This window comes from Eretmochelys imbricata, chromosome 2 (assembly GCF_965152235.1).
Source record: "Eretmochelys imbricata isolate rEreImb1 chromosome 2, rEreImb1.hap1, whole genome shotgun sequence".
Taxonomy (NCBI): Eukaryota; Metazoa; Chordata; order Testudines; family Cheloniidae; genus Eretmochelys; species Eretmochelys imbricata.
The window spans coordinates 241,214,555-241,242,545 of record NC_135573.1 but is presented as its reverse complement, the minus strand read 5'-3'; the positions used below and the strand labels follow the sequence as shown (position 1 = coordinate 241,242,545).

General features: G+C 37.3%; 1 protein-coding gene and 1 long non-coding RNA gene across 11 annotated transcripts in view; one reads left to right on the top strand and one right to left on the bottom strand.

Moving 5' to 3' along the window:
* PARD3 (par-3 family cell polarity regulator) overlaps positions 1-27,991 on the top strand; it is a 652,516-nt gene that overhangs the window by 614,703 nt on the left and 9,822 nt on the right. For all 7 annotated transcript variants that reach the window (XM_077808301.1, XM_077808302.1, XM_077808300.1 and 4 more), the window contains one exon: positions 18,136-18,256. In XM_077808301.1, coding sequence (XP_077664427.1) covers positions 18,136-18,256 — 121 coding nt within the window. The remainder of the gene's footprint in view (positions 1-18,135; positions 18,257-27,991) is intronic.
* LOC144259944 (uncharacterized) lies at positions 3,871-26,056 on the bottom strand. Of its 4 annotated transcripts, none has more exons than XR_013344961.1 (3): positions 25,935-26,056; positions 13,832-13,981; positions 3,871-6,141 (listed from the first exon to the last, which is right to left on the bottom strand). It is a non-coding gene; the product is annotated as an uncharacterized LOC144259944 (long non-coding RNA). The 4 variants fall into 4 exon arrangements; XR_013344963.1 differs by lacking the exon at positions 25,935-26,056 and adding an exon at positions 9,154-9,248 and having other exon boundaries at positions 13,832-14,070; XR_013344962.1 differs by lacking the exon at positions 25,935-26,056 and having other exon boundaries at positions 3,871-5,455; positions 6,042-6,141; positions 13,832-14,070.

Sequence of the window (27,991 nt, the reverse complement as noted above, 5' to 3'; positions counted from 1 at the left end):
CTAAAGTTCAGCGTTTCATTTTAATTGTGGATAAACACTTTTAAAACAGAAGTCTCTAAGAGTACAAAGACTCAGTGCGTAAAGATTTCTAAACTGCAGAAGGGGGAAATTTCACGTGTGTGTGTGTGTGTGTATATAAATAAATAAGATCATATGTCATGTTGTAATTTTGGTTTTGAGAAGAGGATATTATAGTACAAAATAAATGCAATCAATTTTACATATGCTGCTGCTGGAGCTGCATACTGCTATATGCTACCCCTTACACTTAGCAAGTCTGTTTGTCAGAAGGCCCTTATTGCTTTATGTGTGAGAACATTAAGCTGCAATAAATTTATATACACAGCTGTTCCATTACTGCAGAACAAGTTTTATCTTCTAATAAATGGATGTTTCTTTTTAGTGTCAACTCAAACTAAAATTTACACTCAAGTAGGTGAACCCTTAACATCATACAATTAGTTCAATGCCACTAGTGGTAATAGAGGGGACACATCGCACACTGTACATCCCTTAAATGTATCAAGGAAGAAAAGTTTTGACTTCTGTTAATTGTTTCTTGAAAGCTTAACTGTGATTAAGAGCAGCTTTAATTGGAACAGGGAAAGAAATTATGACCTTTAAAACACATACTGCAAATAGCAGGTCTACATTTGCTATGAGCTGCACCATAAGGGAAAAGACTAAAAGCCTTCTTTTAAATATATATATATATATATATTATTGAATTGGTAGTTCTGTATGGAGTCACATTTAGGTTAATGGAACAGAAGCTGAGATTGCTCTGGACTTTGATTAATATTTCATTAATTCTTGGTAGAAGCCTCTGATTTGAAATTAAACTGGGTACTAATAAAAGAACCAATTCACCAAAGAGATCACATAAATTTGACCTGCCATTATGAGAATTTAAATTAAACTGGCCTGAGTTTTGTTTTCTGTTTATTTTATACGTGCTGTGCATCAAGTGCAAGTAATTTGCTAGGGATGACAGAGTTGGGAAAAATGTCGCCTGAATTTGGCAGTTGTAATCAAGCCATAGCTGTAATATAAGACATGCCATTTGGTTTATTTAAAATAAATAGGATAGCCTAGTGAGTTGTATTGTTCTCTCAGTACACCTTTAACTCATAACAACAAGGAAAGGAACTACCTGTATGCGTCAAGTAGAATAGAATATATTCCTATATTTGTAATCAGTTAAATAGACATGTCTTAATGCTTAGTTGGATAGATTGCTGATGACATAGAATTGGGAAGGGTATACTATATAAGGAGTATGGATTAAGGTTACTTTTATTTGTGGTTATTGCTTAAAATGAGAATTTTATGATTATTTAATTCTCTATCTTAAAAGTTAAGGACCTGTTCTCCTTCCCTTTGCATCCATGTGCGGAGTCCCCAGTGCCTACAGAAGTAGGAAGGTCTCCTGCTGTCACACGTTCTGTTCTTTTCTCCCCAGACTGTGGGAGCACCTCCAGTTAGGCTCTGTACAAGAGCTGTTTAATCCAAGACTATATAGACTCATGCTGTCTCTCCTTCCATACTGTGGAACCACCTATGGGTAACTGCAGACACTGGAGCCCCTGGGAACAGGGGTCCTGCAAAGGCCATGTTCTCCAGGGGACCAGGGAATTTGAAGGGGCCAGGTCATAAAGGGGGAGGTAAAGGGCAGTTTATGGATCCCCAGCATTTCTGGGTTAAGTGACCATAATCCCGGGCTTTTTCCCTGAGAAGCAAAGCATCATACAGTCCTCATGGAAAAATTCAAAGGAAATTGAGTTTAAATTCCATGAATTTCCTATCCTCTTAGTAGGTTCATCTCAATCATAAGAATGAAGCCCTATAACAAGATAGAAATATAATGGTCCAAGTTCATTTCTGGGACCCATGCTTTTATTTTTGTTTCAGTGGGCAAATTCTAGTAGATACTATGGGAGTTTCCTTTCCTTTTTCAGGGAAGTAGCCACTGCAGGTGATGATATTACCCTGAGTTTAACAATGATAGCACATGAAATCTTGTAATACATTACATGGTAACTCTCTTTACTAGGTCATAACAGTCTCTCATGACAAAGTTAACGTGTGACCTGTCTTGATACAACTTTGACTTAGTGTGTTACCATTGTGCCATAAACCTATTTTCCGTGAAGTTACTGTGAAGTTATTATTGACTATAATTTAACAAACTCATCAAGTTACCAGAGAGTAACCATTAACACTACTTCAGCATTTTGTGAATGTTTCTTTAGTCTATGTCATTGAAGAACTCATTATATAAATCATGATGCTAATTGTGTTGAGAAAGATAAAAAGCAAACTGGAATTCATATAATTTTTCAGATAATTTGGAGGAGCTTCCTCTGAGGAATTTTTCACGTACCGTAAAGGAATTGATACATACTTAATTTTTAATAAATGTCAGCATTTTGTTAAACAGAAGATATACCTTTACTATATAAGCAGTTCAGTTCAAATAATTTCTTAGTCTGTATGCTTTCTAGTCTGTGGGGAGAGGGGCGCTCAGTGCCAATCAGGATCAAGAGCACAATTTTTCATAAAATGGTCCCAGTTCCACAGCATGGCCTTACAAATAACTACAGGCTCTAGGATGAAATCCTTCATCTTGGCCTTGTGCATCAAGACAAAGTAATTTGTGTCAGATCCCTGAGATCTGTTGGGTTAATAGTCTGCACATTTCCACTAGGGACAGCCCCTTCTTGACAGAAGAAACCAGAGGAAACTCCAAAAGAGTATACTGGCTCCTGTATATGTATTGGCATGTCAGGGTACAATCTGGCCCTCTGTTATTTATTTAATAACTATACTGCCTCTTGTGGTGTACATTTTTTCCTCCCACAGTTAGCTTTATAATATATTTATAAAGACTGACTTAACTGTCTTTTAGGAATTATAAAATGCTTTCAAGAACTGTTTGAATAATTCCAAGTTCTTCTCATCTGTGGACTGTCAGCCACAGAGCTCCTGAAAACACTTCATAATTCCAGAACGAGAGAGGCAGTAAAAGTCTTTTAAACATATGAATATTGATGGTAGCAAAAATATGATATTTTGGTGTTTTTTCTTTTCATAGAAACAACTTTACTGGATAGATCGAATGTGTAGAATATCCTTTTCCCAAGGCCAATACATTAAGTAACATTGATCTTTATTCATGAAATGGGATCAGAGGATTGTCTCAAATAAACCTTTCTGGACTCTCTAAAATAAGATAAAACAGGAAATTTCTGCTAAACATGATGACTTCAGGAGGATGGGGGAAAGGAGGAAAATCCTATAATCTGTTTGATCAGATTTAAGCACAAGAAGAGTCTTATGCAGTAATGTTAAAAATTAGAGAATTTATCAGTGAGCATCTGTAAATAGGATGTGGACTATAGTACGGAGTAAATACACTTTTTAATACATTAAATGTATTAAATGAAAAGATGCTGTTTGATTTTCTATAAGAAAATTAAAGAACTAGAAAATAACTAAACTAAGTTGTTGAGTGATATAGCTCTAAATGGTTAAACATGGTATGATATGTAATTTCCTAATAGTCCAGGTAAAGCTGTTAGCTGTAGTGCACCCATTCCAGAATCAATCTCTTTAATTTTGTGTTTATCAGAGGAGAACATAAGCTCACAATTTATACTTTGTTAACACTGGCTTCTTTAGTGGATATACCCTGATTTACACCAACTGAGGATCTGGCCAAGTATTGCATTTTATAGAACTGCACTTGTACTGTGGATACTATGTTTCATTCACAATAACGTGTATAATAGTTTCCATTTTAGGGAAGATGATGAATCATCAATAGATATAACATTTTTAAAATATTCAGAGAATAATTTCTGCTCAGTATACATGGAAACAAAAACTCATCTTTTTAATGGTATTCAGAAGAGACTTTCTGGTGAGTACACATAGAAGAATGAAACATGCAGTTTAGACATTCTGAAAACGACAACTGATTTGCAAGGATATTTTTGCTGTTGGAGCTCGTGCGTGAATTTCTGAAATGGGAGAATAAATCCGGACACATTTTTACCAAACTCTAGAACAAAAGACATTTTACATTCTCTTAGGAGCAGATCATCATCTGGAGTGAATTGACATAGACCCATTGACAGAGCTATGGCACTTTATACCAGCTGACGATCACCCCCATACAGAACCAATTCCTTACTGTATTTTGAATATGCAAGTTTCAACAGCAGCAGCAAAAACCCAACAACAACTATGCAGAACACTTTCATAACTTTATTTTAGCAACTGTCATATTTTACCACCCATTTTAATGGAAAGGCTATCAAAATAAAATAATATAATTGAAATCCAAAAGAGACAATATTAGGGTGACAATGACGTGATATCAATTGCGTATATTTTTTTTAACATGATGTCAAAACACAATGTCATCCTGAATCCATGGAGATACTATTATGATGTCAAAATGAAACATTATCAACACAAGTTGATGAAGACTATAAGAAAGGCAAAATGAAATGATATTAGTGCAAGTCTATAAGATTATAATTTCAACATCATGTTAAGGGCATTTGACAGATTAAGTGGTATTATTTATTATACATTTTTCATTTCTGTTCATAGCAAAAATCCTGCAATTTAATAGCATTTGTTGAGATACCATTCAAGTTAAAAAACAAATGAGCAAAGCTAAAGAGGTTTTAACCACAGAACAGTTGACTTGCTAAGTTTCACATATAGTAGATGTAGTTGTACTATAATATATGGTTTTTCTGTAAGTGAGAATCCTATGTTATAAGGCATTGTATTCTGTAAAAAACCACTCACGATGTAATAATTAAAATAAATTTGTACTTTGAATATAGCACTTACTTTGACTCGCAAAGCACCTTATAAAGTAAATTCGTTAGTCTCTAAGGTGCCACAAGTACTCCTTTTCTTTTTGCGAATACAGACTAACACGGCTGTTACTCTGAAACTTATAAAGGTGGGCATTACTTCTTTTGCAGTAGCCTGAAGCCCAGAGAGTGTCAGTGGTAGGGACAAATCTTGACTCATAAATCTGCCTCCTACTGTATTGCTCAAGTATTAGACAATACTGCCACTCTCTTCAGGTTGCTACCTTCACGAAGCACAATTACAAAACCTCAGGCTTTGTTTCCTGTTGAAAAAGGAAAACCCCTTCGCTTTTTCATAATTTCCTCCAGGCTAGTCATCTTGGTGCCAGCTTTACCTCATGTTTTAGTAACTCTGGTTGTCCTGGATAAATCTCATTCCTGCTGCGGTCTGCCGTGATAAGAGGAATATGTGTACGTTGAAGTATCTTAAGTCTGTTTCTTGTTGGAAACATAAAGAAAAGTAACACAACGCAGAAGTAAAGTAGACTTATAACAGTTTCTAATCCAGTTTTCTTAAACATGGCAAAATCAACATTTCTCCTTCAGGACTGGGTCCTTCGCTGTACATGCCAAATAGGAATTTAAAAAGAAAAGTAACATTTAAGGTATCCAAACAAAGAAATAATTTGCAGTCATCTTAACTGGCAAAACCTGCTTTTCAGCTCAAAAAAGAAAACTAGATGAATTAATTCTATTGAAGGTAACTCTTTTGACTGTAACATTTATGACAATTTGTAGTTTTAAATTATACGAGACAAAAGTGGTTATAATAAAGGATAAAAACAGTAAAGGAAAAGTGTCACGGTTTCAGGGAAACTGCACCTGTATTCCCCCTTTATGGTCCCTCAAGGGTACCCCTCTAGCCTTCAAGCTCCCAGCCATCAAGTCCCTTGGGCACATTTCACTCTCTCCTGATGGGGGCTTCTTTAAGGCTGCACAGTTCCCTGCCTACATTGTGATATTCCCAGCAAGACAGAGAGCCTAAAATGGAGGCTCTGTGGTTAGCTCTCTCTCTAGAAGAATGACCAGTGTATTACCCACAGTTGTAAGTTACCACATAGCTCTTTCTATTTATTCTTAAGGTAAAAGCATAACAGAGAAAATAATAAAAACAATAACATTTCTATATGCATGCTAATAGCTTACCAGGGTCACTCATCAGTTGTAGGGGCTCAGTAAGCCAAAGTCTTTCCGACCCTTCCCTATGAGTTGGGGCCCTCATTGGACTGGAAATCCTATCTGTTTGCTGGATCAGAAAGAAGGCCCTGAGTCAGTTTAAACTCAGGCTATTCATAAGGGCTGTCGATTAAACGCAGTTAACTCACACGATTTAACTCAAAAAAGTTAATCGCCGTTTTAATCGCACTGTTAAACAATAGAATACCAATTGAAATTTATTAAATATTTTTGGATGTTTTTCTACATTTTCAAATATATCTATTTCAATTACAACACAGAATACGTGTACAGTGCTCACTTTATATTATTATTTTTATTACAGATACTTGCACTGTAAAAATGATAAACAAAAGAAACAGTATTTTTCAATTCACCTCATACAAGTACCGTAATGCACTCTCTTTAGTAGGAAAGTGCAACTTACAAATGTAGGGTTTTTTTTTTTGTTACATTACTGCACTCAAAAAAACAATGTAAACTTTGGAGCAGGGGTGAGCAAACTGCAGCCCGCCAGCCATTTTTAGCAGGTCCTCGAGCTCCCGCTGGTGAGCGGGGTCTGGGACTTGTCCCGCTCCAGCTGGGGGTGCAGAATCAGGGGCCACTCCTGGAAGCTGCGGCATGGCCCCCTTCTGGCTCCTATGCTCTCCAGTGGCCCCAGTCCAATGGCCCCCTCCAGCGCTCCAGTGGGAGTGGCAAGGGCGGTGCCTGTGGAGGGGGCAGTGTGCAGAGCCAACTGGCTGCGCCTCCGCATAGGAGACGGAGAAGGGACATGCCGCTGCTTTCAGGAGGTGCTTGAGGTAAGCGACACCCAGAGCCTGCACCCCATAGCCTCTCCCCCTGCCCCAGCCCTGATCCCCCTCCTGCCCTCCAAACCCCTCAATCCCAGCCCTCATGCACCCCAAACTCCCCAACCCCAGCCCCACCTCAGAGTGCGCAGCCCCAACCAGAGCCCTCATCCTCACCCTCTCCCGCACCACAACCCCAACTTTATGAGCATTCATGGTCTGCCATACAATTTCTATTCCCAGATGTGGCCCTCGGACCAACAAGTTTGCCCACCCCTGCTTTAGAGTCTAAAAGTCTACTCAGTCATACTTCTTGTTCAGTCAATTGCTAAGGCAAACAAGATTGTTTAAATTTACAGGAGATACTGCTACCTGTTTTCTTAGTTTCAATGTCACCTGAAAGTGAGAACAGGCGTTCACATGGCACTTTTGTAGTCGGCATTATAAGGTTTTTACATGCCAGATATGCTAAATATTTGTATGCCCCTTCATGCTTCAGCCACCATTCCAGAAGATATGCTTCCATGCTGATGACACTAATTAAAAAATGCGTTAATTAAATTTTGACTGAACTCCTTGGGGGAAAATAGTATGTCTCCTACTCTGTTTTACCCACATTCTGCCGTATATTTCATGTTATATCTTTCTTGGATGATGACCCAGCACCTGTTGTTCATTTTAAGAACACTTTCACTGCAGATTTGACAAAGCAAACAAGGTATCAATGTGAGATTTCTGAAGATAGGTGCAGCACTGAACCAAAGGTTTAAGAATCTGAAGTGCCTTCCAAAATCTGAGAGGGACGAGGTGTGGAGCATGCTTTCAGAAGTCTTAAAAGAGCAACACTGTGATGCAGAAACTACAGAACCCAAACCACCAGAAAAGAAAATCAACCTTCTGCTGGTGACATCTGACTCAGATGATGAAAGTGAACATGAGTCAGTCTGCACTTCTTTGGATGGTTATCGAGCAGGACCCGTCATCAGGATGGACACATGTCCTCTGGAATGATAGTTGAAGTGTGAAGGGACATAGGAATCTTCAGTGCATCTGGCACCAAAATATCTTGCTACACCAGCTACAACAATGCCGTGTGAATGCCTGTTCTCGCTTTCAGGTGACATTGTAAACTAGAAGCGGGCAGCATTATCTCCCGCAAATGTAAACAAACTTTCGTCTGAGTGACAGGCTGAACTAGAAGTAGGACTGAATGGACTTGTAAGCTCTAAAGTTTTACATTGTTTAATTTTTGAATGCAATTATTTTTTGTACATAATTCTACATTTGTAAGTTCAACTTTCATGATAAAGACATTGCATTACAGTACTTATATGAGGTGAATTGAAAAATATTACTTCTTTTGTTTTTTTCAACACAAATATTTGTAATAAAAAATAAATATAAAGTGAGCCCTATACTCTATTGTAATTGAAATCAATATATTTGAAAATGTAGAAAACATCCAAAAATTTCAGTAAAAGGTATTCTATTATTGTTTAACAGTGTGATTAATCATAATCGTGATTAATTGACATTAATATTTTTAATCGCTTGCTAGCCATACTATTAATCAAAATTCCTTTCTTTGTCTATTGGCCTCTGGAGAATTCAATTTGAACTCATATATGCAAGCCTCTGATGTTAATTCTCTGGAGGTGTTGCAACCTGAGTGAATTTGCCTAATCGTCCCCCACTGTTCTTAATTCCTGGAGGAGTAGGGGTTACCGTTCCCCATGGAAGTCATACAATCCCAGGCCAACAATGATGAATAAACTTAATACAAAAAGAAAAGGAGTACTTGTGGCACCTTAGAGACTAACCAATTTATTTTAGCATGAGCTTTCGTGAGCTACAGCTCACTTCATCAGATACAGCTGTATCTGATGAAGTGAGCTGTAGCTCACGAAAGCTCATGCTAAAATAAATTGGTTAGTCTCTAAGGTGCCACAAGTACTCCTTTTCTTTTTGCGAATACAGACTAACACGGCTGTTACTCTGAAACTTAATACAGTAAGTTCTCCCAAAGATATTGCAGGAAATTACTATACCAGTCACAAAAAGTATTTTAGTAAATACGTTTCAGGCCCAATGTGATTTTACGCAGAAATAAAGGTGTTTTGATCAACCAAGTTTTTAAAGATTTTTTTAAGAAGTCTTCATATGCAAATATTTATATATTTTAATCTTAATTAGTTTTTCTTCTAATCAGTATATAAAACTAGGAGGTTAATTTCATAAGAAAGAAGTATCTATAGGAAATGCATGTAGGCATGAATTCAAGTAATCAGACTTACCTTTGATTTCCATTTTTTTTGCTGGTTGATTCAAGTGGAGTATTGCTGGTTTCATGAGAGCTGGTGAAAATTTTCAAGATGGTCCAACCCAAAGCCTTGATCGCAAATGTCCCCAGACTTTAGAAAATTTTAGGTGTGATCATGAATCTTAACTCAGCAGCTAGCCCCCTTCTGATATTGCACCTTCTGAAGTTTATCCCAACACTGCCCTGGATTTTAGTGGGAGTGGGATCAATACCCATAATGGCAACTGGATCTGAACACTTCTGAAGTTTGGATCAGCCTCTGAAATGCTTGGGCCCATGTCAATGTTTTAAAATAGACTGTTTCCCATCTGGTATATGGAAATTAATCTGTCATTAGTGAGAAAGGGAGAAGGTACAAACAATGAAAATATTAGTTTGAGATTTATATGTAAATATCCCACAGTTAAAGAATTAAAATAATTGTACTGGAATTTGATTATGGAGTGGTAAGGGAATGGGGGACTATCTCTAATATGACCACGTGAATACTGTGCAATGTTGTATCATCAAAACTGTTCAGGTCCTTCAATTAAATTTGTATTGCTATATTACTTTACTAATTAACAGATTCCAAGGTAAGAAGGGACCACTATGATCATCTAATCTGACCTCCTGTATAACACAGGTCGTAGGACTTCCTGAAAATAATTCCTGGAGCATATCTTTTAGAGAAACATCCAATCTTGATTTTTAAAATTGCCAGTGATGGAGAATCCACAATGACCTTTGGCAAATTGTTCCAGTGGTCAATTACTCTCACTGTTAAAAATGTATGCCTTATTTCCAGTATGAATTTGTCTAGCTTCAACTTCCAGCCAGTGATATGGTCCTTGACATTGTGGTTTTATTACTTTTATTTTTTTAAACAAGGATTTCATTTTTACTGAAAGCAAATGTGCATTTCAGTCTAGAGAAAATACTGTTTGTTTTTCATATACACAACACCACGATATAGAATCTTTTATGGATCATTTCAGTGGTTAAGAGAAAAAACAATCAATCTAAAAATGCTTTTCCATTCTCTAATATACTTTCTAGCAGTTCGCTAAGCATGACATAGAACCCCGCTGACCATATAAAGAAAATAAGCTTGTTGACGTTGAAAGAGAACTAAAGGGTACAGTTCAGATATGTAAATAAAAGTATGCACTAAAATTTCATGTTGAAATTTGCTGATGACTTTAAAATCAATTGTATAATTAGAATCACTTGCTCTGTGAACACTGAATGCATCCGATGAAGTGAGCTGTAGCTCACGAAAGCTTATGCTCAAATAAATTGGTTAGTCTCTAAGGTGCCGTAAGTCCTCCTTTTCTGTGAACATAATTTATTTGTAAGTATTTAGGCCCCCATCCTGCAGAGACTTAGGCCTGGTCTACATTAATAATTGTGCTACTATTGCTATGTCAGTTAATGGTGCAATTTTTTTACTCTACATAGCTATGCCGGTATAAGACCTACTGTGGACGCAGTTAGACTAGTGGGCCAACCGGCATAAACTATAGTGGTATAAGCACAGTTATACTGGAATTACCATGTCCAGCTAAGAGCGTTTCATCAGTTAAATACACCGGTGTAACTATAGCAGCAAAGCCCTCCTAGAGGAGACAAGGCCTTCCACACAGCATCCTATGGAGATTAATCATATGTACAGTTACCTGCATCGGACTTTGCAGGACTGGATCCATCATCAAAAAGATATTGCTTTCAATATTGGTGTAGGAAAATATTTTGAAGTTCACAGACTCACCCCTTCTCTAGCATATTTTTTATGCTTCATCTGTGGTCAAGAAGACTAATCTCTCCTATGCTGATCTCTCTCATACTGATCACCTGTATTTTACACCATTGAGGGATTTGTTGATTCTTCTCATGGGTTCATCTGCCTCCCCCTTAATATTCTGAAAAGGTCTTCCCTTGAGTCAAATGATTTACATTCTCTTTTCTATAATTTTTTTTAAAATAGTAAATCATAATAGTATGTTAAAAAATTAAAAATAAGGAAGTGTTTTTTTTACTCTGGCATTTTAAACAAAATCATCTATGGCCATGACTGCAGCAGACTTTACAGTTGTTTACGATTTGAAATTGGCTTGGATTGTTTCTGTACAACCTCACAGCTCTAAAGTAAGGATTAGACTTCGAAATAGCCCAGTTGCTTAATATCTGAATTCACATGTTTATTGCAGGCTTCTAAAATATTTGCTTTTCTTTTTAGTCAAAGAATTCCCCTGAAATGCAAAACAGAATTTCTGTCTCCCACATGTGAGCTCTGACAGGCTAATAAGGAAGAAAGATGGTCGCAATAAAAGGGGTCTTGGGTGCATTCCTCAGATTTCACTGGTTGTAAAATGATGGCCCTGCTACAAAATGACCACATAGGGGTTGGAAGTGAAAACTAGTCTTGAGAGTTTGAAGAGTCTGCTGTACTGAAGCGACCTCCCTATCAGCTATAAAATATCCAGAGGACTAGAGTTATCACATCAAAAGCAAATGCCATATTAACAGCTTTGGAGACCACCATTTTAACCCAGAGAATAGAGCTGTGTATTTTTAATTTGTGATGATTTACTACATTGAAATTGGTGTGAAATGGACAACAAATCACAGTGTCAAAATCTGGAAATGACTTTTATCAGCTGAAGGAAGTTGAGTGCCTTCTGGGATTTGCATAACTTTCTCATAATACTTTTCATTTTAGAGATGATGCTTAAAACTGTGAAAGTAAACTGGAAAAGTCATCAAACTTCCTAAGTAGCTGATTTCACACATACACACTGACATATATCCTAGTATTTATAGCCTTGTTTTGATGGGAATTAATATACCATTGTGTGTGTGTATATATATATGACTGGGGTAAAATGTGAAGAGATCTTGCTTGTCATATTAAGCTGATCCCTGAGTTTAGCTACATTTTAAAAAGTACAAACATGAAAGGAGATATTATTCTCCATATTCACTTTGCAAATATGAAATGGCAGAGAGGGGCTTTTGTAACTCTGTATATGGTAGAAATAAACTAAGATTGAAAAAGATCTGTGAAAGAAAATTCAAATGGGAGGTATACCCTTCAACATGCAAGAAGCTGTCCCTGTTAGAAACTAACTTTGCATACATAATTAATTTGAGCAACACATTCAGTCTCTACAGCTACAAGAGAAATTGAATTCAGGTGTTTGCTGAACATATGGGGGATTTACTGTGAATTTATGACCTGTGGTTTGAGTGTAAAACCCCAAGATACTAGCTGATAAAACTTAATGAAGCTTGTGCAGAGAAGCTATTTTTATTTGAATTTTAGTAATTGATACATTTTCTTCTTTAAACACCTTCCCCCTTGCCCCATGTCTCATAAATTCTTTGGAACTTGCAGAAAACAGGAGCAATAAAAGACCCACCTTCCTAAGTCCCGTTCCATAGTACCTTTACAACTGTTGGTATTTAAATCCGTTTGTGACACACTCATCTGACCCTATTATAACACACACTGTTGAGTTGTGATCACATTAAGAAAAGGAGTACTAGTGGCACGTTGGAGACTAACCAATTTATTTGATCAGTGTTACTCCTTTACACGATGCAACCCTATGTTAGCCCCGTTTGCACATCCAGTACTATGCTGCCTAGCCATGTAAGTGCACTCTGGGAAAATCTGTGCCTATATTCCATAATGCCTCTGAAAGTGAGGGTGAGGAGGACACGCACACAAAATGGCACCAGTGGCGTGTGGGACTATGCATTCTGGATACCTGCAGCACAGACTGCTAGACAGAAGAATGACTGACCAAACTAGTAACACAGACATGCTTAGGGAGTTCCAGCTAGATTGATGGAAGACACAAGGACTATTAACTACCTAGCTTACCAACCAAGTATTAACCATATTGGGTCTGGATACATCCATCCATGTCACTCGCTGTTTATAAACTCACTTAGAACTTGTAGAATAGTGGGCTGCATGGTCTAGTATAGCATTAACTTTAAAGTTAAATCCAGGGATGTTTTTCATGCCATTTTACCATATGTCCTCATCTTTTTTGCAACAACATGACAGTTGCTGTTTAGTCACCTGTTTGAGTGATTTGAGACAAGCCCATCTGCTTTGAATGAGTGCTGTTGTGGGAAAGGTATTCTAATTCCATTAAATTTAGTGGAAGCTTTTACAGTGGATTAACACTGCCCTAGCACTGTTCCTCTATTTTATCCTGCCCTAGCAATGAAGACAGGTCCAATTTAATACACGCTCAGCTAGTTCTGAACTTTGGCAAGCATATATTGGGCAGGCTAATGCATTGCCCCAAGAGTGATAACGCCATTAATAACCAATGAGACAACCTTTTAAAATTCCTGGGAACACATTTTCTACTTGCTTCTACCTGTGGCTAGAGAGATATCAAACTCTTGATTTTTAAAGTAACATAAGAAAGTTTAAGTCAGATGAGTATTCTGTCTAAACTTAAAGAAATGTGATTAGTACAAGTAGTTATGTTTGCTCGCTAGCTTGCCATGATTAGGAACCCAGTTATTACATTTGTGTTTTATAACTGCAATCGGGAGATCTAAGCAGCTAGCTAGATCATGGAACACCAGGCAGCTCCAATCCATGTTGAAAAATTTCAAGGTGTAAGAAACATTGTTAATTTACTAACCTTTTGGTTATTCTAGCTGGGTTGTTACAGCCTGGCGGTGGTAGTGTTAGGACCCTTTTTCCTCCTTTTTCAGGCCAATGAATTTTTCCAAAGCTTTAGTCATCCCTGTTCAGAAGCTTGTTTGTATCCACTTTATCACACTGACAATGTCTGTTTTGAAAGGATTACAGCTCTGTACATCAATGCATGACATCACAGTGAGACATTGCTTAATGATTTGAGACTCTTATGGTCATTGCTGTGGCTGACTGTTACTGAAAATATGTGACAGGTGTGGTCTATATGAGCTTTGCTTACAGTTGCTTTTTTTTTTTTTAGCCCATGCAGGTGACTGTGTTTTAAGTAGCATACATGAAAGAGCCGACTGTTAAATGTACCATCTGTAGTCGAAAGATAACTAAAGGCCACATGCAGAACTGGTATAAACAGGCCCAACTCCGTTGCAGCAAATGGAATTGTGCTGGCTTACACCAGGGCTGAGTTTGGCCCTGAAAACTTTCCTCTTGATTTTGTTCAAGAACTGTTAGTAATTGGAGCAAGGGGAAATTTAATTGGTCTTCAGAAAAACTGGGTTCTCACAAGTACCTGATCCTGTGAGGTGCTGATTGTCTTCTGCGAAGTTGTGGGCACCCTCTCTTGAAGTAAATTGCAGCTGAGTGAAAGGTTTGTAACAACAGCACAAACTAGGCAATAGCTGGTTTATTATACAAAGCTGAAACTCAGTCCAGCTTCACATATGCCAACTTTCAAATAAACCAAGGCTAAGTTTCTAGTTAAACTCCTTCCTCCCCATAGATAATTCTGGACAGTTTGGATTGAATTGGCTTTTAAATTTTGGGTTCATGTGAATGCAAAACACAAACGAAAATGTAAGATAGTGCTTATAAGTAAGCCACTCTGGCTATTACCCATCCTCAACCAGTACTGGTTCTGTACAAGTTCCCTCCAGCAAAGGAGAATTTTAAGCAGCCTGGGACAAAGCTTCTCTCTCCTAGAGTACTTTCTAGAACTTGCTAGGTTATTTATTATTCATTAAGTGCTATACAAGACTAACATAAAGACAGTCCTTGCCCCAAGGAGCTTGAGGTCTATAAGGCAGCCATAGATTAGACAACACACACACTGGAAGACACAGGAGAGAAGTAATTTTAGAACAGTTGTTTTGTGTGTGTGGTTTTATGTTTCTGTTTCATTTATCTAATTTCTTTCTTGTTTTTTCACTTCCTCATGGAAGAAATGCTTGAATGTTCAAGAAGGCTTTTGCTGAGGATAGGGTTTTCTCGTGGCTTACTGGTCATTTTATGCATAGAAGCATGCAAAGATGGGAGCGGGTGAAGGAAACAAAGGAGCTGATGGTGGAATTAAAAAGGAGAGGAGAAAGGTGGAAAGAAACGAGCTTGCGTGGCAGGCCATGGTGGAGTTGTGCAGGGCCTTGAAGACAAGAATGAAAAGTTTAAACTTGATATAATGGGCAAGGAGATCACTGGAGTGATTCAAGAAAGGGGCATAGTGCAGGGCTGAGAATGAAAACAATAAAATAAAAGAGAGGCAACATGTGCTCCTCCTCAACCCTCCCCCCCACCAAAAAAAATCTGTCCTTCCCTTAAAGGTTTCTTAAATCCACCTCCCTATTTTATCCTAACATTCCTCCAATTCCCCATCTTCTCTCTTATTTTTTTTAAAGTTTTTTAAATAATATATGGTCACTTGATCTCATTTATTCTGTATCTTTGTGACTTTTTGTGCACAAGGAATTTTGGGTGGCAATTGTGCTGGGAGACTGAAGTGATTTTGTTCTTTAATGATCTATTTTTTCAGTGAAATAGTCCTAGAGCTCCATCCCCCACCTCTCTCCATTTTCTAATTTTAGATTTTGTCCCTCACTTTTTCAGTCAGGAGTAGAATAGAAAACGTGTGGAAGGTTTTTCTTGTCTATCTGTAGCAAAGCCATTAGTAACTTGAATGCTTCTCTTAAGTCAGCTTGACATTTTCTTTATGCAATTATGTACAATGTATCCTTTTAGAGTTTTTGGAGAAGTTATTCATAAATCCTGCGGTCCTCCTTACCCTCCATTGCTCCATCTCATTCCAGTGAAAAGACGACCAACCCGCTGAGCATACAATTCCAGAGGAGGCTTAACCATTATCGTTTACAATACCTTTATTGATTATTTTGTGTAATATTCAACTGTTGATGGAATTATTTTTAACAGCATCCATAGAATGAGCCAAAGTTTTTTACAGTATGTTTTCTACAATAACCCCTTCACCCATTTTGTGGTTAATAGAATGCCTTAATTCCATTTAATCTGTGGACTCTATTTTGGCTTATTGTCCCAACACTTTAGCACAAGCTGCCTTACTGCAGTACTTTTTCTTACCAATAAACAGAGTCAGCTCTTTATTGTCATGCCTTCTTTCCTGCTGTGCCCCCAAGAGGCTAATCCCCTCAGTTCATTCAGTGGCTCTCTTATGCTGTTGTCTGTTCTGCGTTTGAAATGAACCACATCCCCTGACTGATGAGCTCCCTCATATTCATTGATCATTTAAAGTACATCAAGTGGCCTAACTGGAGCTACTTGCTAATCTCTTTTTACCACAACTAAATGGTGTTGCACACACAAAATATTCTTACCTCTTAAAGCCTAACAATTAAAAACATGTCAGCAAGTCTGCATGTATTTTGCATTGCATCTTATACATACTCTGCTACTATATTGCTTGTTTGTTATGGTAAGAATCTCTAGTTTTGAAAATCAGCAAACTATACCAAAAAATATTTTGTACTTGTATTGAACTGTGCCAATTACAAAAGTCAAAGTGCATGGTATCACTGCAGATTAACACAGACAAGAGCTGTACAGCTCCAACAGGACTGGGGGAGGTGACATGACCTGAGAAATCTATAGTCTTCAAGTCCCTCCCACCAGAGGGGATAGAGCGGGGAAAACTCCGGAAATGAGACTTCAGAATATCTTCCCCCTCTGATTTTTTTCCCTAAGGAAGGGGATGATCTGGGATTTGTGTGCATTGTGCTCTTTCTATGTACAGTGTCTAAGTCTACATATCTATGGAATTATTCTTCACTGTTTCTCTTTAGCTTTCTCATTTGAAACAATGTAATAATATAACATTTTTTCATCAGCACTTTTAACAGAAGGCAATAAATGCAGAGTTTAAGAGCCCCAGAATAAGAGATTAAAATGGAGAAAGAATTGCTTCTGGTTAGCCTTAATATAAAAGATTTGTTTGTCAGGCATCCTACAATTCCCACATCAAAAACTCTGAAGTAGGCTAGAAGGGGGCGGGGGGGGGGGGGGGGGGAAGAGAAGTGAGGGAAGACCAGAGAAGCTGGAAAAATGGCAATGAGATTAATGAATATCCACTTTTCTATCTGCTTTATTAAACTAGCCGTTCCTGTGCATATTTCATGATGGTTTCACATAAATCAAGCTTAAAATGTACTTTGGAGAGGGGATTACCTGTTACTGCCATTATGGAAAATTTATGGTTTTAAATAGTTCAAGTCTGCGTATGACTGTACATAAAAAAAACTATAATGTTATTCAGTCTTCCACAGAATACTGGAATGTCACAGGATGTCAATAAGCCTGTAACCTGAAAGTGTTTTTGTGAGCCTATGGCCCAGCTATGTTCTTGAATATTGTACTGTCAAATATTTTTAATTTTACTTTTCCATTAGGCTTTTAATGATATCAAAATATCAGTTTAAAAGACTTGTTAGAAACAGAACTAAGGGCTGACAGGTTCTTATTGATTGGAAGAAAATAATCAAATCGTGTGTAGACAGAATTTCCAAATATCATAAATTAATTTGATGAAACTAAAGATCTGACATCAGTACTATAGATTGAATGGTGAATGAGTATCTCCCATGTTTATTAAATATTAGCGGTCATTATGGCAATTTTTCTATATGTTCCTCATTTTTAATCTACGAGTTTGTCTGATGTGAATGAATATTATTCTTTGTACTTTCTAATCTCTGTGGTAACATTAACTGTAGAAGTGCCAATTTGCTTTGATGAGTTTAGAAATTGCATTTTAAAATTGCCTCACTAGTCTTATTCTCATTCTGTTTGAAAATTTCTTTTAAAGCTGCAAACAGTATTAATAATAAGAACAAATGGAAGAACATTTTATTTAATGCCTGCAACTTGTTTTAAAATTCTTTCATTACTTCTAAAGTAGTGTCATTTCACAAGAAGCTGCCATTTTCCTATTAACCAAATTTCACATATGGTTCTAAAGTGTGTTCATCCTTTACCTCCTCCTCCTTTTAGCAACAGATCAACTCCTAGTAATCATGACCGGATACAGCGTCTGAGGCAAGAATTTCAGCAAGCAAAGCAAGATGAAGATGTGGAAGACCGCAGACGTACCTATAGTTTTGAACAACCGTGGGTGAGTGTTTAGATTCTCCATATACTGGACAAAGCTCCCCCCCCCCCCATGTACATTAAGTACAGCCATTTCAGCTGTGGTCTTTAATCCTGCATGCAACAAAGCATGTAGATCCAAGCTCCTCTGACCTTTTAACTCCTGACCTTTCTCTTATCTCCATCTGCGGTCCATTGTTGCTAATTTCATTTTATATCATGCTCAGCCATCTGTCCATTGTGTAAATGGTATCATTTGCTCTGTGACAAAATACAGCTCAGTTTCTCATCACTGTGAACTAATTTATAGTTCAGTTGGTATCTAAAGGAGGGGGAGTTGTCTGGACATTTTCCATAAATAGGTAATTTTTCACTTCTCAAACTGGAGAGATTCCATTGCAATATGGATATATTCATGAAATACAAGCTGGACTGGATGGAAAGACTGTGTATATACCAAATGAATGCCTGAAAATATTGAGGTCCTTGTGAGGCATTATCACGGGTTGAGATTAATTTTTTCCTTATGAAAAAAATTACATGTATTTTCTCACTAAAATGAAGAGGTACATATCCCAATTGATCTTTTAAATCCTGTTCATGCTGATGTAGCAAGGGGATACAATTATGTAAATCTATATGCTTTCCTTGTTTACCATAACTGAATCAGTCAATTTGTTTTTGAATCGGTTATGGTTCTTAAATTAGGATTTTTTAAATATCTGTGGCAAATATTTTTATCTAGATTATTTTTTATTAAAATGTCACAGTAAAGAAAATGAGCTTGGTGTCAACCTGTTCCAGAAAAGAACAGCTGTATCTTGAAGCCAATACAATACATCACAATTCCAAAATTCTTGTACGTTGGGTGGTATTCTTGTTGTTAGGCTTGGAAGGATTAGAATTTTACTGGTAAACGATGATAAACATCAATTTCACCATACACACACAAATTGATAAAAAATTCCATTGATGATAATAGAAATTTACAGATAGGCAAAGTAAGAAAAGTGTTGCTTGAGAACTTATTAGAGTTTGATTCTAAGGCTGTTTACTTTGTACATTTTGACATTTGCTGTTGACAGTTTGTGTTTTAATGGTTATAAAACTTTAACTTTTTGAATCTGAACATCTACTGTCATTAAATCATTATTGTCTGACTGCCCCCTCCCATAATTTCCTGCAACTGTGAACATTTAAATAGATAAAAATAGGGGAAAAAATAGAAGAAAAGAGAGAGAATAGAAAAAAATACTTAAAACCCATACCTTTGCTCAATTATCTATATTTAAGTAGATAAAAATAAACATCAATATTATTTGTTGAAATTGTAAAAAAATGAAAATTGAATTCTGCCAAACCTACTTTGTAGTACTATAATGTACACTGGGCTGATGTGGAAATACCCAGAGATAAATTTCACTGAGTATGATAGTTATTTGTGATAACATAGGTAAAAACATAGATGTGCACATTATCTCTATTTGTCTGTGATGGTGAATATAGAACTGACATGTTTACATGCAGTTTAACCTTTGTGCCCTCGTCCTTCTTCAGTGCATCCATTTGAAATTGTGGTGTTTTTAACATGCAGCATGGAAAGGAACAAAGGTAAAAGTGTCCTTAAATGACCTAAAACTGCTGAGAATACTGGATAGGCTTCTCTTTGCCACGATGGAAAACCTTAACCTTCTCTGAAACAGAATAAATAAAATGCACATTTTATTTTTTTCATTACCAGATGTTTTTCATATGAAGCGGTGAAGATAATCTGATACCCCATTTCTGTTGTACTAAGATTTTGGGGAGATAGAAGGTTGGGAATTGGGAGTATTTGTCCATACTGAATATCCACTGTTTCTTAGTCTCGGAATGAGAGATCGAGCAGAGTTCTTGGGAAAAGTGTTTTATGAGAAAAACTTGCACTCTTGAAGACTTGGGAACTTAACTACTGAAGGTCATTGGGCCAAATTGTTGTATATCTAAATGCCATAGCAACTTTAGACAGACATCTTGGCTTGTATTATAGTTTCCATTAATGAGTGAGTAGGGAATTATTTGGATGACAGGCTGATTACCTTAGGAATGGAATAATTTCCTAAATTGTGGGTCAGAACATTGACCTTTCCTTTTTTTCTCTTTCAAACAATTGGGATCTCTCCATTTACTCCCCATTCTACTGATTATGCAAATGAGCTCAAAGTGACTGTAATTCTACTTAATGTATTAATTTTAATTCTGAAGCTTATTGTTACTTTTGTAGGAGCTGCTCTGTTGTTAAAGCTGTAACTAGCTGCATTATTTTTATTATATCTGTACTTTTTAAAAAATTGGTCTAGAATAACTCAGAATTATTTTTTCCTTTCATGTACTCTAGCCTTCTAAGATCACAGTTCTTGGAAAGGATAAAACAGTGATCTCATCCATTTCTATAGTTTACAATCATTTTAGTGTTCAGGAACCATAAACTCCTCTCTTAAGCAGTGTGTATATCTTCAATATATTAGTCTAAGATTATGGAGTTTGTAAGGGCACCCTCTCAAAATGCATCCAGATGTGTTATTAAATACCAATGACTTCAAAAATGTGCAAGTCTAGTTGACTATACATATAGAGGAGGAAACTTAGATGCATTTGACAAACTCCTTTTCAGTCTTCTTGTCTGTAAGAGGTTGACTATAAACTATAGCAGTGAAAAGTGCATATATGCGAGGACTATTGTTTTAAAAAAAGATGTTTTTGCCTGTGGTTTGTCACACAAATGGGGCTTCCAAGGACAAAAGGCTTTAAATCCGGAGAAGTGCCTTAGCCATGTGATTGAAGTTAACTTTGCCCTGATTTGGATAGAAAGAGGAAAAAAAACAATCTTATCATCTGCGGAGTCATGTGCACTATAAAGTGATAAGTAGTTTGCATTTTTCATTAACATGATGATGGGAGACTGGAGGATAGGGAGCAAAGTGATGATACGATATGGGACTGCTGGTTACTTTAAAACAGTAAATGAAAATGTGTTTTGGAGTGTGTGCTATGTGTACTGATAGAACTCCTGTGGCTGTTAGGATATTCAAATGCCTTGATGGCTAGTATGACAGGCCTTGTCTCCACTAAAGGAAAAAGTCAATCTAAACTACGCAGTTTGAGTTACGTGAATAGCATAACTCAAATCCACATAGCTGAGATCTACTTACCGCCGGAGATGCTCTCCCGTTGACTCCCCTTACTCTTCTCGATCAGGTGGAGTATAGGAGTTGACGGGAGAGTGATCGCCGCAGCATCGATCCTCCAATAAGTGTAGACAAGCCCTTAGAGAGACTATCATCTCTGTGTCATCAATTCCAATCCGCCCTGGGTTGATAGTGACCAAAGGTACTACAATTCAGTTATGTATGTCAAATGAGTTTAATCTCAGCCAGAGTTTAGTGGGAAAGTGTCCCTATTACAAAAAGCTGCATCAAATTGGCACAGAATTATACCCTTGACAAAGAGTCTGGTGACTGCCTGGGCATGGAGTCTGAACTATCCCTTTCATTGAAAGTTCCCATCAGGTTGTATTTACTGCTCTGTAGCTGGGGAGTGCCCAACCTGGACCTGTTATGTTTATACTATGTTTATACAATGATACTAAACTGGGAGGAGTGGTAGATACGCTGGAGGGGAGGGATAGGATACAGAAGGACCTAGACAAATTGGAGGATTGGGCCAAAAGAAATCTGATGAGGTTCAATAAGGATAAGTGCAGGGTCCTGCACTTAAGATGGAAGAATCCAATGCACCGCTACAGACTAGGGACCGAATGGCTAGGCAGCAGTTCTGCGGAAAAGGACCTAGGGGTGACAGTGGCGAGAAGCTGGATATGAGTCAGCAGTGTGCCCTTGTTGCCAAGAAGGCCAATGGCATTTTGGGATGTATAAGTAGGGGCATAGCGAGCAGATCGAGGGACGTGATCGTTCCCCTCTATTTGACATTGGTGAGGCCTCATCTGGAGTACTGTGTCCAGTTTTGGGCCCCACACTACAAGAAGGATGTGGATGAATTGGAGAGAGTCCAGCGAAGGGCAACAAAAATGATTAGGGGTCTAGAACACATGACTTATGAGGAGAGGCTGAGGGAGCTGGGATTGTTTAGCCTGCAGAAGAGAAGAATGAGGGGGGATTTGATAGCTGCTTTCAACTACCTGAAAGGGGGTTCCAAAGAGGATGGCTCTAGACTGTTCTCAATGGTAGCAGATGACAGAACGAGGAGTAATGGTCTCAAGTTGCAGTGGGGGAGGTTTAGGTTGGATATTAGGAAAAACTTTTTCACTAAGAGGGTGGTGAAACACTGGAATGCGTTACCTAGGGAGGTGGTGGAATCTCCTTCCTTAGAGGTTTTTAAGGTCAGGCTTGACAAAGCCCTGGCTGGGATGATTTAACTGGGAATTGGTCCTGCTTCGAGCAGGGGGTTGGACTAGATGACCTTCAGGGGTCCCTTCCAACCCTGATATTCTATCATTCTATGATTCTATGATAACAAAGGACTTGAATCTTTAAGGCTGTTAATCCAGCCCCTTTCATGGACACTAAATTCACATTAAAGTGTTTTTTAAAATACTGAAAATGTTGGCGTGTGAAAGATGAGATGAGCACATATATTAAAATAACAAGGTACAATTATAAAAATTTGGTCAAGGTCATTTGAATGATGTATCGATTTTTTTCAACCATTCTCTCTTCATTAACAAAGATTAAGCTTCCAGAGTCCACTAAAGTCCAAAGTAATTTTTCTGTCAGCTCATAGTTTTGTTGAAGGGATTTAAAAAAGTTAACTTTCTCATGGCCTTCTTGGTTTTTTTTTGTCCCTAACCACTTATTCGTGTTTGAGAGAGAGAGAGAGAGAGAATTCACAATTGCATTGGGTGCACAACATATATGTGACGCTACTCAGCTAAAATGGAAAAGTAACGCAGGGATATGAACAAGCCATTGTTATCCTGCTGGCAAGAAATCAAGCCAATATTTGGTGTAATAAAGGTGTAATTTATATTTGTAAATAAATAGCAGTGGACGTGCAAAGGAACCAGTCTACATTCAGAGTCTGGTGTGGCATCATTCTATATCAGTTAAAACTTAAGATGTTTGGTGGTGCTATGTCATATTTCCCCTCAAAAGCTGGAGACATTTTGTGTTGATATTTCAGTTCAGTGCCAATGTTTTGTGACTGGGTTTTTTTTGTTTTTTTCCATGTTGTGAGTATTCAGTCTGCTGAAACTCATCTTTGAACCAATGCTGGAGTTGTGGGATTCGGGCTATAATTTCTTCTATATCTTGTATTAAATGTATTTTTGTCTAGTCACATTTTAATTAACTGATCCCCACCTTCAATAACAAAAACACAGCAACTAAGTATTATAGCCTTAAATGTCAGGGGATTGAACCACCCAATTAAAAGAAAAAAAAAGGAATTGAATCAATTGAAAACAGTGCACTGCTTCCCAGCCCTGCTCCAAGAAACACACCTACCACCCAAAAAGCATTAAAAACTCCTTTTCACACGAAAACTGATGCTAAAAAAGGAGCATTGCAGTTTCCATTCACAAAAACATTCCCTTCCAGTCACTCATAATCTAATTGGATGATTCAATCTGCAGAATATTGATATCATGAGGGATTGCAGTTAGACAGAATTTACTCCTAAATACTTATGCACCAAATAAAGATCCTTTATTTTTTAAGGCAACAGTTAATTTGGTCAAAACTGACTATATTACTACTGTTTTGGGTATAGGATTTTAATTGTACACTGAATTTTGCAACAGACAAATCACTGAATAGTTTCCATAAGGTAAAGTTTCCATAAGGTAAAATGTTAAAAAACATTTAACAACCTAATGAAGAATAGATTGGTATAACAGGTGTTGGGAAATTCTCACTCCAAAATCTCTCTTCTCTGTTGCTTTATTCCACCTCAGGCCTTTTTCCTGTTTCTAAAACAGACATAATGGAAATCTTATCCTTTCTGTCACTTTTTGCTATCCTCTGATCCCTAGAAGCAATTCTTACACCTTATACAAAATCATAGGGACTTAATAGCTCATTCTTAGAAGATAAAACCTAAAATAATTTGAACAACTTACCGAACAATGCAAAACAAGAAAGGTCAGCTTTTTATGAGTATCTGCAGTTGCAACAGCATTTTAACACTATTTCTGACTGGGAAAACACATGACAGTCAATGTTGAAGCAAAGACTTGGAAGATAAACAGGAAGTACTAAAGGACAGGTAGCTGTAAATTATGCAGAAACAGGTTCATCACTAAAAGGAGAATGAGAATTTAAATATTCATAGTTTTTAAATTGATCTTAAAATTGGCTTATGATATAAGCTCTTAAGAATTTTTATTCCAAGATATAAGAGCCCTGATCAAAATGTAAAAGAACTAACTATACATTAAAAGCCAAACAATGTTTTTTCTTTCCCCAAAGTCCAGAGATAGAACCATAGCCATGTAGGTGGTCCTGCCCAAAGACTCCTTCCCTTCATTCTGTATGTAAATCCTATCCTTCTCTTTGTCAACTATTAAGGGAATTAATACAATATCATACCTTCCTTGCGAAGATTTAGGTTCCCTCTTAAAAATCTTATATTTGAAAAGTATGTATTTCTAGTTCAAATTATGCTAAATTAGGCAATTCTAATTTACCCCACATGAAATGAAGGTGGCAGATTTAAAAAATGCAATTATCACATTTTGTATTTCAATATATTTATAGCTTATATAATGGAATTCATACAAATAGAAAGGACAGAATTTCAAAATTCTGAATGTACGGTGGTTGGTTTCTGCCACAGAGACTGTTATTTTTCCATCTGCGGTGATACATAAAATCAGAATCTTAATTCTAATGCTTTTCAGTTTTCAGTACGTACTCCGTAGAGAAGGTATACAAAGAGATGGAATTTTCTTATTACATGGTGTTTGAATAAAACGCCTGCTGGCAATTACTTAAAGGGAATATTACGATATGTTCTGTTTCCTGTAGCAATGTAAACAAAGAGATGGGGGTAAAAATACTCCTCAAGGACATCTCTAGATCCATAGAATGTTTTATATCATTGTACATTTTGAAACCCACAGATAATGGATTACATTTCATCTGGGTCAAGCACATCTGTACATAAAGCAGGCAAGGTCATGCTATCTTATCTATTTCTAATTCTACTGAACATAGGTACATCAAAAGTTTTTAATGCCTTAAGTCTACAAACTGGCCATGAACTTGCTGCAATTTTTGGGTTAAACTATGAAGCCTTTTCTAGAAAAGTTAAACAAATGTATTCAGATAATTAATGGTGACTTTTTTAATTGAGAAAATAATAAGGAACTATTAGCTCTATTAGTTTTTATGTAGGTGCAAGGAAATTCTGCAAATTTTAACTCAAAGTTTCTCTGAATTCTTTCACCCTGGACAGTAGGTGGTACTGTGAGTTTCATCTCTTAAGCTAGTGGATTCCCCAAAATCTTCAGAGGCCTTGGATCCAGGATTCCCCTCATATTTTCTTTCTCTCTCATGCATGCGTGCACACACACAAACTCTCCCTCTCTAGTTCTGTGATAGTGCAACTCCTACTGGAACCACACAATCATGGAATCTACTGCTGCCCTAAAGGGTGTGGATTCCAACCTGCAGAGAGGGAAACTGAATACATCTGCGTTAACTTACCCACAAAAGACCCACACGTTTGGTGGTGGGATAGTTCCATGGATAGTATCCTGAACTCCCTGGAGAGACTTCTTCAATAAAGGGGGAGAATGCTGCTGAGAATTCCTGCCTTCTACACTCTCCCCAGGCTGGAGTTCACTAAAACCTCTGTCCCGCTGTTGGTGGTAGTGAAGGATACAATGTGGCCCAGAGAGATTAATGATGTCAGCGCATTCCATGCAAAATAATATCTTAGTTTTGCTATTTTAATAGCATAAGTGAAGTTATAGAAATGTGTAACTTCCCCAAGCCAGATTTTAAAGTAGCGTCTATTTAAGAATAGAGCTGTTTAATTTCATACATGTCACACCTTCATGTTGAGTTTTCATTTTACAAGATGAGTATCCTGTATTCTGTTGAACGATGCTGATTGGGAAGCTACTATCATCACTTAAATGTATTGTTGAGGACTTGAACATACATTTATGTGTATAATTCAGCCTTGGTTGTTGTTGCAGCCTTGACTGCTTTTTGGTTTAAAAGGTCACTTGTCATACATCTCATCACAAACAAGGACAGAGTTCTTTGCAATTTTCACTAAGAGCTGTTGCCAGGTTTGTTTGATGGCTTCAAAGAATTATTATAATTATACTTTTCTTTGCAGTACCCTGTTCGTACAGGTGTTAACATGTTTTTGTGCTGTATTCCAAGTGCATGGTTTGTGTTGTAAGACATTAAATATTTTCACCATGGAGGTTTTCCTTTATTCTCGGTATGTATTTGTCAAGGTTCCTCCCCGACTCTGAACTCTAGGGTACAGATGTGGGGACCTGCATGAAAACCTCCTAAGCTTACTTTTACCAGCTTAGGTTAAAACTTCCCCAAGGTACAAATTAATTTTATCCTTTGTCCTTGGAATATCCACTGCCACCACCAAACTCTAACTGGGTTTACTGGGAAATGTAGTTTGGACACGTCTTTCCCCCCAAAATCATCCCAACCCTTGCACCCCACTTCCTGGGAAAGGTTTGGTAAAAATCCTCACCAATTTGCATAGGTGACCACAGACCCAAACCCTTGGATCTGAGAACAATGAAAAAGCATTCAGTTTTCTTACAAGAAGACTTTTAATAGAAATAGAAGTAAAGAAATCCTCTCTGTAAAATCAGGATGGTAGATACCTTACAGGGTAATTAGATTCAAAACATAGAGAATCCCTCTAAGCAAAACCTTAAGTTACAAAAAAGACACACAGACAGAAATAGTCATTCTATTCAGCACAATTGTTTTCTCAGCCATTTAAAGAAATCATAATCTAACACATACCTAGCTAGATTACTTACTAAAAGTTCTAAGACTCCATTCCTGCTCTATCCCCGGCATAAGCAGCATATAGACAGACAGAGACCCTTTGTTTCTCTCCCTCCTCCCAGCTTTTGAAAATATCTTGTCTCCTCATTGGTCATTTTGGTCAGATGCCGGCGAGGTTACCTTTAGCTTCTTAACCCTTTACAGGTGAGAGGATTTTTCCTCTGGCCAGGAGGGATTTTAAAGGGGTTTACCCTTCCCTTTATATTTATGACAGTATTTTTGTAGTAACATAAATTATGTGCATATGTGTTGTGTTTTGGGGGCTGAAATGAAACTGACAAATCCTAACATACAAATTTCCTTTAGAAGATACATTTTATCTGTAAACTAAATTTTAGTATTGTGGCAACGCTTTTAAATATGTTTTTCTCAATTAATCATTTACAAAGAGAAAGCTTTATGTGTAGAATTGAAGTTTTCTTATCAAGTTAAGTAAAAGATGAGCAAATTTGGGAGATTTTTGGTGTGATATCACATCAATGATATATAAGGCTTTCATTAGCCATACTTTGGATGTCTAAATTCAGACCTGAATCCATTCTATAACCAAAATTTACAAATGGACAGATCTAAAGGCAATCACTTAGGGTAGGTCTACATTTCAATTAGATGCCCACAGCTGGCTCGTGCCAATGGACTTGGGCTCGCGGGGCTTGAGCTAAGGGACTGTTTAATTGCATTGTCAACATTTGGGCTTGGGCTGCAAC